The 10285-nt window shown below is 44.5% G+C and overlaps 1 protein-coding gene and 1 pseudogene across 1 annotated transcript; both read left to right on the forward strand.

Annotated features, from left to right (window-relative positions):
• The first annotated feature begins 678 nt into the window (after nt 1-678).
• Nucleotides 679-3115, forward strand: LOC122118244 (protocadherin beta-18-like). Its single transcript, XM_042692213.1, has one exon. It carries the CDS (start codon nt 679-681, stop codon nt 3049-3051), a length of 2373 nt encoding a protein of 790 aa, XP_042548147.1. The 3' UTR covers nt 3052-3115.
• A 3398-nt stretch (nt 3116-6513) lies between these two features.
• On the forward strand, nt 6514-9422 carry LOC122118041 (annotated as a pseudogene).
• Nucleotides 9423-10285: the final 863 nt, after the last annotated feature.

Below are 10285 nucleotides of genomic sequence, written 5' to 3' on the forward strand. Positions count from 1 at the left end.
CCCTGACAGGAACTACCCAATCTCCTTCAAACACTGATTTGTATATACAAGGTTCAGTTTGAAGTTCGTGGCCTCATTCTTAGTGTTTCATCTCAGAGTACTTGATGATAGTCAGAAAATACCACTAGGTTCCCATTTCCTGTTTTCCTGAGAATTTCTTATTTTTACATAAAAGGGTCCTAACTTTAACTATCTTTAGTTGTCCTATATACTATCTTCCCAGAAAAATTACAGTGTATTTTGAGGCAGGAATCCTATATAAAATATGATTTTTATATCCACCATAGCTCTAGCAGAATATGGTTTATTATATCAATGAATGTAATGGCATTATATATCACAAAGATTACAACTCAGATTGGAGTAGGAAAGAAAATACTTTAATTGGTGGACAAACAAGATAAATACTGTCTCCAACTTATTGACTTTGTCTAACACTGGAAAAGTCGCATGGTGGCGCTGCAGGATAAGGCAGAGAAAATTTTTTAAGAGCAGATGCTTCTCTTAACTGGGAGCATATAAGAAAAAAAGCCTTTGGAGAGAAAAGGCACCACCAACACCGTCCGAACAGGAGTACATATCTATAAATTCTCAAAGGTTCAGATGAGAGGAACAGTCCTGGGAGTTACTAGGGATTGCGCTGAAACATTTTGACAGAAGACATTTGTGCAAGGAGTCATGGAGCTGGGGAAAGAGAGCGCTCAGCAGATAAGGCAAGTGCTGCTTTTCTTTGTTTTCCTGGGAAGGTCCTCGGTTTGTTCTGAGATTTGGAGTTATTCGGTTGCAGAGGAAACTGAGATCGGCTCTTTTGTAGGCAATGTGATTAAAGATATGGGTTCCAGCGTGGAAAACCTGGCTGTGAGAGGTGCCAGGGTCATCTTTGATGACTATAAACCTTACTTGGGTTTGGATCTGCAGACTGGCAACTTGCTCTTAAATGAACGACTGGACCGAGAGGCACTGTGTGATATCACTGAACCCTGCATACTGCATTTCCAAGTGTTATTAGAAAATCCTTTGCAATTTTTTCAAGCTGAGCTTTTGGTTAAAGATATAAATGACCACACTACTGTGTTCCTAGAAAAACAAATACTTCTAAAAATCTCAGAAGGTACTACTCCAGGAACCTCATTCCAAATGGACAGTGCTCAGGACTTAGATATAGGAAATAATAGTGTTCAAAATTACACAATAAGCCCCAACTCTCATTTTCACCTTAAATTACAAGACAGCGCTGAAGGTAGAAAATACCCAGAGTTGGTACTGATCCAACCTCTAGACAGAGAAAAGGAACCTGAGGTTAGCTTAACACTAACAGCCATAGATGGAGGATCAACGCCAAGATCTGGGACTGTGCTGATTAGAGTAGTGGTCATGGATATTAATGACAATGCCCCTGAGTTTGAGAGACCAGTCTATGAGGTTCAAATACCCAAGAACAGCCCTGTGGGCTCCATGGTAATCAAGGTATCTGCTACAGATTCAGATGTAGGAACAAACGGAGAACTCTCTTACTCATTCTCTCATGCCTCTAGAGATGGACTGAAAACGTTTGAAATCCATCCAGTTTCTGGAGAAATCCATTTGAAAGGACTTCTGGATTTTGAGATAATTCGGTCTTACACAATAAACATTCAGGCCATAGATGGTGGGGGTCTTTCTGGGAAATCAGTTATTACTGTTCAGGTTTTAGACGTGAATGACAACCCACCAGAAATAGCCATTACGTCACTTACCACCCTCATACCAGAAAATTTTTCACCTGAGATGGTAGTCGCTGTTTTCAGTTTACGAGACCAAGATGCTGGAGACAATGGAAGGATGATTTGCTCAATTACAGACAACCTCCCCTTTCTCTTAAAACCCACCTTCAAAAATTTCTACACCCTGGTAACAGAACGTCCACTGGATAGAGAGATAAAAGATGAATATAACATCACGATAACTGTCACCGACTTGGGGACACCCCAGCTGCAAACCCAGCACACCTTCACCCTGCAGGTGTCCGACGTGAACGACAACGCCCCCGAATTCACGCAGTCCTCCTACACCCTGTGGGTCCGCGAGAACAACAGCCCCGCCCTGCACATTGGCACCATCAGCGCCACAGACAGAGACTCGGGCAGCAACGCCCAGCTGACCTACTCGCTGCTGCCCGGCCCGCAGCCCGGCCCCGACGCGGCGGCGGCGCTGGTGTCCATCAACGCGGACAGCGGGCAGCTGTTCGCCCTGAGGGCGCTGGACTATGAGGCCCTGCAGGCGTTCGAGGTGCGCGTGCGCGCCGCCGACCGCGGCTCGCCCCCGCTCAGCAGCCAGGCGCTGGTGCGCGTGCAGGTGCTGGACGCCAACGACAACTCGCCCTTCGTGCTGTACCCGCTGCAGAACGCGTCTGCGCCCTGCACCGAGCTGCTGCCCAGGGCGGCCGAGCCGGGCTACCTGGTGAGCAAGGTGGTGGCGGTGGACCGCGACTCGGGCCAGAACGCCTGGCTGTCGTTCCAGCTGCTCAAGGCCACGGAGCCCGGGCTGTTCAGCGTGTGGCCGCACAATGGCGAGGTGCGCACCGCCAGGCTGCTGAGCGAGCGCGACGCGCCCAAGCACAGGCTGCTGCTGCTGGTCAAGGACAATGGCGAGCCGCCGCGCTCGGCCAGCGTCACGCTGCACGTGCTGCTGGTGGATGGCTTCTCGCAGCCCTACCTGCCGCTGCCCGACGCGGCGGCGCCCGAGCGCGCGCAGCCCGACCGCCTCACTGCCTACTTGGTCATCGCGCTGGCGGCCGTGTCTTCTCTCTTCCTCTTGTCTCTGCTGCTCTTCGTGGCCGTCAGGCTGTGCAAGAGGAGCAGGGCGCGCTCGCTGGCCGGCTGCGCGCTGCCCGATGGCCCCTTGCCTGGACACCTGCTGGACGTGAGTGGCACGGGGACTCTGTCTCAGTTTTACCAGTATGAAGTTGGTCTTAAAGGAGACTCTGGGAGTAACGAGTTTAAGTTCCTGAAGTCTGTTATTCTGAACCATCATGGAGCTGTGAATGGGGTAGAAGAAAATCCACCTATGTAAATAGTCTTGTGTAGAATTAGCAACGGGTTCTTTTTTCATGTCGTTGAGGTCAAAGATGTGTTCTTTCTAAATATACTGGGTTTCCATTATACTCTTGTTTTATAAGAATTTTTAATATTCGCCATTATTTTCCTGGTTGAGTCTAGAAAATTTCCTTGAGTATATGCCTATTGTGTCTCTCTCTCTTTTTGTCGGTAGTGGGTAGTGGGCCTTGAACTCTGGGCCTGGTCGCTGTCCCTCACCTCTTCAGCTCAAGGCTAGTGCTCTACCACTTGAGCCACAGCGCCCCCTCCCCACCCCCGGTTTTCTGGTGGTTTATTGGAGATCAGCCTCTTGGACTTTCCTGCCTGGGATGGCTTTGAACCACCATCCTCAGATCTCAGCCTCCTGAGTAGCTAGGATTACAGGCATGAGCCACCAGCGCCCAGCTTGCCAATAGTCTCTTTTAAAAAAATCATTTCTATTTGAAGGAGATAAAACTTCAACGTTATTTATTGCTGAAAAGTCACAAATATTTGTTTCATTTATGATCTTCTCAACATAATCGAGAATATAACCTCACTCTTATTTTCTCTTTGTTGCCCAGAAATTCTTTTCTCAACTTTCAATATTTTGAAGACAAGTATAATTCAAAAATATATTCTGCTTATTCTGACATTATGCTTCCTTTTCTGGACTATTTAAACGGAGAAATACATGCAAAACCATGGTTTTGTTTTACAGTAGTCTTAAATGGGAAATATTACTACTTCTCCCAAAGTTAAAACTTTCACATATGTCATATAACCTTTAGTATACAATAGATGTGTACTGCTAAAAAAAAACTTTTCACTTATCTCAACAATGATAAAATTTATACCTTTCTGTGATTTGTTTAGCCCACTCCATTTTTTCTAAAAAATCTCTCTTCAAGAGAGATGTATTATTGCAGTTGTATTCATTTTATATGATTCAGCTTCATGGTTTCAGAAAATTGGAACTGATAGTAGATGTTACTAAACCCAGTGGGGTTAATCTGATCTTGTGCCAATCAGATGTTTTAGTTTTTACAAAATGACTATAGAACATGATATAATGTAGTATCTATTAGAACATTAACAAATGCTGGGTGATTGTGGCTCAAGCCTAGCTACTTAGGAGGCTGAGATCTGAATATTGTGATTTGAAGTTAGCCTGTCAAAGTCTGTGAGACATTCATCTCCTGTTAACCACAAAAAAGCCAGAGTGGTGTTGTGGCTCAAGTAGTAGAGCACTAGCTTTACACAAAAAAGCTCAGAGCAGACCCCAGCCCTGAGTTCTAGGGCCAGTATTGCCACCAAAAAAAAGTAAGTTAACCAGAAATTAGTGTCATTGACTAGATACATGGACAAGTGCTCAAAAAGTCCACTGAGAGACAAAAAGGTTAGAGACCTCAACTTGTAAACTTGCTGCAGGCTTTCCTGCCATAGATGTTCAAGATCATCTCAAATCAGCTTTCTTACCTGGATTTCTGGGAACTAATACCTATTCTTTTAATTTCTCTGAGCTAACTGAAGGGTTTCCTTGTTAAAAATTACAGTTAGAGATTGTTGCATGCACTGGTAAATTAGAGTTACCATTAGAGTTTTTGTCATAGTTTTCATGTTGATATAATGCTTTGCACTGTATGATGTACTCTTTTGTGAGGTTTATACACTATTAGTAGTGCTTACAAACTTTCATTAAATTATGTATTTTTGAAAGCCAGGTTGGTGGTACATGCCTGTATTTCTTTCATTCAGAAGGCAAAAAGGCTCTTGGAGTCTGAAGTCTATCTGGGCTATATAGTGAGACCTCAAAAAAGGTATAACTTTGAGAGGAATTAAAGATGTTCCCAGTGTTAACAGCTTTCAGAGTAGTTAGTAGAAATTTTTAGAAAATTCTTCACCTAGGGATTAAGGATATAGCTCATTGGTAGAACACTTGCCTAGCACAGTAGAAGCCCTGAATTTATCCCTACCATGAAAGAAAGAAAAGAAGTGTAATAGAGGGGGTGAGACTGATTAGATCACAGGGTAAACCTGTGAGGAGAAGTAACAATGAAAAGCCCCCTCCTGTGTAACTAATATTAGACAATAAAATAAAAATGAAAAAGTTAAATAAACAAAGGAAATAGGAAAGGAGGGAGGGAGGAAATTCTGCTAACAAGAAAGGACATTTGAATAACATTATTGTCAATAGAGGCATTGGTGTGAAATAACATTAATATTGTAAAATGTGTTCCTAATAAAGATGTATATCATATTTGTACAGTAAGACCTTTTTGTCATATTGTTCCTTTTTTAAAAAATGTATGTATCTCTATTGTTGGAAGTGACTAAATTATTGAATGAAAAAAACATTTTGAAGATAAGCATCAGTTGCTCCCCCCTGTAATCCTAGCTATTCAGGAGGTTGAGATATAGAGGATTTTTATTCAAAGCCAGCAAAAGCAGAAAAGGTCCATAAGACTCCATGACCAAAATGACCAGAAAAAAAGCAGAGCTCTACCACTACATCTCAAGTGGTAGAGTACCAGCCAAGCAAGCTGAAAGAGCATAAGGTTCTCTTGTACCTAAAAAATTCCATCTTATATCATTCTAAGTTATTTCAAATACTATTCAAGAGCATAGCAAACATCTACTTGCAAACATGTTGTCTAATTTATTCAACTTATATAATTAACTTACATCATGGTTAAAGAATGTGCATATAGGGGCTAGGGATTTAGTTCCATAAAAAAGTGTTTGCTTAGCAATCCCAAGGCCCTGCATTTGGTTTCCCAACACTAGGAATGAGAAGGAAGCATCTACGGTAGAGAAAGATACACCAGAATGTTTGCATTAATTGTGATTTTATCCACTGATCCATTCAACAAACGTGTATTTAGCATTTACTCTGTGCCAAGGATTATTTTAGCTGCTAGGGATGAAGCACTAAACTAAGCATTTTAGCACTTACAGGTGACACAAAAGAAATAAAAATGTATATTTTGCTATGTCAGATAATACATGCTATGGAGGAGGGAAAACAGGATAAAAAATACCACAAGTCTTTTCATCTGCATTTTGCCATAGTTGAAAAGTTCATAAAATTATAATTCTGTGACATTATGTGAAATTCTATCATAATCTAACCTTGTTAGAATTATCCTCACCTTTGGTCCTCAGCTCCACCCAGACCTGAGCTCTTCCCTGCCCTACAGTACCAGCCAAACAGCTGTCCGCTCCCTCTTTCCCACCCAGACCTACCCTACAGGCACTTACCTTACTTCCACCCTTACTTCTTCACCTGCCTCACACCTAGCTGTCACCTGGATGGGGTAGATGCCATGTGCTATCATTCTCAGGGAGCTATGGCCCCTCTAATACACCTTATAATAATCTTTCTCCTGTGCCTGTCTGCCTTTGCTGTGGTCCCCTGGGATGGTTGTGAAGGATTTACAAACCTGTAGCTTTTCCCATGATGTATTTCAACCACAATAGGGACCACAATTCTGGTGAATAGTTGCATAAACTTTGAAATAAAATCTAGAGGAATTAATCCTTTTGCTGAATTTTAATTAATCAAGGGCTATGTGTTATTAATTTTACAAGATGTTTGATCATTATTATGTCTTCTTTCGTTTCTCAGTTTCCCTCAGGTTACCCCCAACCCAGAATACAGGCTCCAGAAGATAGGGGGAATGCCTGAGTTGTTTGCTCAATTATTTTCCCAATCCTAACACATAGCAAATAATCCTTGAATGAAGGAATAAAACTGCATGATTTCATGATTACAACCATCTTCAAGCTTTTATGGGAAAAGTGTAGCAATTCCTTTAGAGGCTAAGCCTTCAAAAAGAAAATGCCAGGAACTCTACTTCAGCATTCCGGAGCAAAAGAAAAACCGAAGTCAGAGCCCAAAGCCAGTTCTGCTGCTTATCTACATTTCGGAAGAGGTTATTAATGGTATCAGTGTAATCAAAGATCGCTCTCTGCCTCGGTTTCCTGTCTCTGTAAGGTACAGCTTTCCCTGGTCCCTGGGAAGGTGTGAGGAGAAGCAAAGGTGGACAGCGGACGGGAGTTCAAACAAAGGCAAGTCCTGACCACCTTTCTCTTACTGGGCGTGGTTCAGGCAGGCTGAACCCCGCGGCTATTTTGTAAGGGAGGAAACAGAGTGGTTCCTTTGTAGCAGACCTGGCTAAGGACCTAGGGCTGGGAGTGGGGGAATTAGCTACCCTGGGAGCTCAGGTTAGGTAGCCTCTGAGGATAAGGAACCAGGCTTGCAGCTTGATCTACAGACTGGAAACTTGATTTTAAATGAGAAACTCGACCGAAAGGAGCTGGCCCCACGGAGCCCTGTGTAATGAATGCCTTTCCAAGTGTTACTGCAAAGGCCATTGGAAGGATTTCGGGCTGAATTCCTGGTGGGAGACATAAACGATCATTCTCCTGAGTTTCCTGAAAGAGAAATGACCCTGAAAAGACTAGAGACTAGCTCTCCCGGTACTGTGTTTCCTCTGAAAAGAGCTCAGGACTTGGATGCGGGCAACAACAATGTTAAAAACTGTACTATTGGTCCCAATTTGTATTTCCGTGTTTCCACCAAAACCCGCGGGGATGGCAGGAAATACCCAGAGCTCGTGCTGAACAAGGAACTGGATCGCGGGGAGCTGGCTGAGTTCAGATTAGCCCTGACAGCATTAGATGGTGGCTTTCCAACCCGTTCCGGCACAACCCTGATTCGTGTCGTGGTCTTGGATGTCAATGATAATGCCCTGGAATTTGCTCAGGAGCTTTATGACGTACAAATCCCAGAAATCAGTCCTTTAGATGCCAGGGTGTCCCCTAGGGATTTGGATTCTGGAACAAATGGAGAGATATCATACTCTACTCTGGAGATAGGTAAAACTTTTGAGCTAAGCAGCTTTTCAGGAAAAGTCTTACTAAGAAAAGAATTAGATTTTGAGACAAGATCCTCCTAAGAGCTAGATATACAAGTATCTGCTGGCAGAGGACTTTCTGGAAAATGTTCTGTCTCTATTGAAGTTGTGGATGTTAACGATAATTACCCAGAACTAATTATTTCATCGCTTACCAGTCCTTTTCCTGAAAATTCCCCTGAGACAGAAGTGGCTCTTTAGAATTTAGGACCGAGACTCTGGAGAAAATGGAAAGATGGTTTGATCCAATCAGAATGATATTCCTTTCACGCTAAAACCTTCCATTGAGAACTTCTACAGGCTGATAACAGAAGGGGCACTGGACCTGGAAACCAGATCCGAGTACAATATGACCATCACCGACTCCGACTTGGGGATCCCCAGGCTGCAAACCCAGCACACCTTCACCCTACAGGTGTCCGACGTGAACAACAGCCCCGCCCTGCACATTGGCACCATCAGCGCCACAGACAGAGACTCGGGCAGCAACGCCCAGCTGACCTACTCGCTGCTGCCCGGCCCGCAGCCCGGCCCCGACGCGGCGGCGGCGCTGGTGTCCATCAACGCGGACAGCGGGCAGCTGTTCGCCCTGAGGGCGCTGGACTATGAGGCCCTGCAGGCGTTCGAGGTGCACGTGCGCGCCGCCGACCGCGGCTCGCCCCCGCTCAGCAGCCAGGCGCTGGTGCGCGTGCAGGTGCTGGACGCCAACGACAACTCGCCCTTCGTGCTGTACCCGCTGCAGAACGCGTCTGCGCCCTGCACCGAGCTGCTGCCCAGGGCGGCCGAGCCGGGCTACCTGGTGAGCAAGGTGGTGGCGGTGGACCGCGACTCGGGCCAGAACGCCTGGCTGTCGTTCCAGCTGCTCAAGGCCACGGAGCCTGGGCTGTTCAGCGTGTGGCCGCACAATGGCGAGGTGCGCACCGCCAGGCTGCTGAGCGAGCGCGACGCGCCCAAGCACAGGCTGCTGCTGCTGGTCAAGGACAATGGCGAGCCGCCGCGCTCGGCCAGCGTCACGCTGCACGTGCTGCTGGTGGATGGCTTCTCGCAGCCCTACCTGCCGCTGCCCGACGCGGCGGCGCCCGAGCGCGCGCAGCCCGACCGCCTCACTGCCTACTTGGTCATCGCGCTGGCGGCCGTGACTTCTCTTGTCCTTTTGTCTCTGCTGCTAATCGTGGCGGTGTGGCTGTGCAGGAGAAGAGCATGCCCGCGGGATGGCTGTTCGGTTCCCAACGGCTCCTTTCCTGGTCAAGTGTTGGACGTGAGTGGTATGGGGACTTGTCCCACAGCTCCAAGAATGAGGTGAGTCTGCCAGGAGGTTTTGGGACCAATTGAGTTCACATTCCTGAAGCCTATTATCTCCAATATTTTAGGCCAGGATCCTGAACCAAAATTAGAGGATAATCTCCGTCCAAATAATATAGATATAAGAAACCTATCTGTTGTCTATTAGTTTTTTTCTACTTTTTTTTTTAACCTTTGTAGCTTTGTTTGTATTTTTTATGTTTCGTGGATTGAATGAAGGGCCTTGTGCATGCTAGAAAAGCGCTCTGTCACTGAGCTACATCTTCAACCTTTTTCTACATTTTTTTTTGAATACTGTTTACTTTTGTTGCTGGTTTGTTTGCTGTATAGTTTTTTCAAGTATTCTATTAGTAAATATTTTACATCAAGTATATATATTCTGGATTTAATACTTAGTATTCAATCTCAAAGAATAATGTAAGAGTTAACTGCTCCTAATAAATATAATTCTAGTTAAAAACTTGTTTCCCACAACATCACAATTGAATATTTGCTGTTTTTATATGTTTCCACCATATCACACAGCAATGTTTGTTTGTTTTTTCTTTTTCTTTTTTTTTCCCCCAGGGCTGAGGCCTGAACCGAGGGCCTTGTGTGGCCAGGCGGGTGCCCTTCCGCTGGGCTAAACCCCCAGCCCCACACAGCAATGTTTGTATCCCTCTTTGTCTTTAAAATTTGGAAATCTTTTTACTTTTTATTACTTACACAGCTATGACTGTTCAGTAATTCAGTTTCTGTTTGGGATGTAAGTTCACTAATGCTTTTTTCCTTCCATTCTTCTTGAATGTATCTTCAATTTTCCAATAAGCATCAATATGTATAACTTAAGGTGTTTATTTCAATCCCATACTTGTAATCATTAGATTTTTGTCCTAAAATAAATGTATCATTTCATGATTTTTTTTCTTTTTCATCTTTTTATAATCTAACTTAATATAGTGAATACTACTGGTTCTTTCTTATCTTGACTGAGTTATGGTCCTCTTAATGTTCTCGACTTGTTCACTGATA

Source organism: Dipodomys spectabilis, unplaced genomic scaffold (genome assembly GCF_019054845.1).
Source record: "Dipodomys spectabilis isolate Male_0828 unplaced genomic scaffold, ASM1905484v1 ptg000147l, whole genome shotgun sequence".
Lineage (NCBI taxonomy): Eukaryota > Metazoa > Chordata > Mammalia > Rodentia > Heteromyidae > Dipodomys > Dipodomys spectabilis.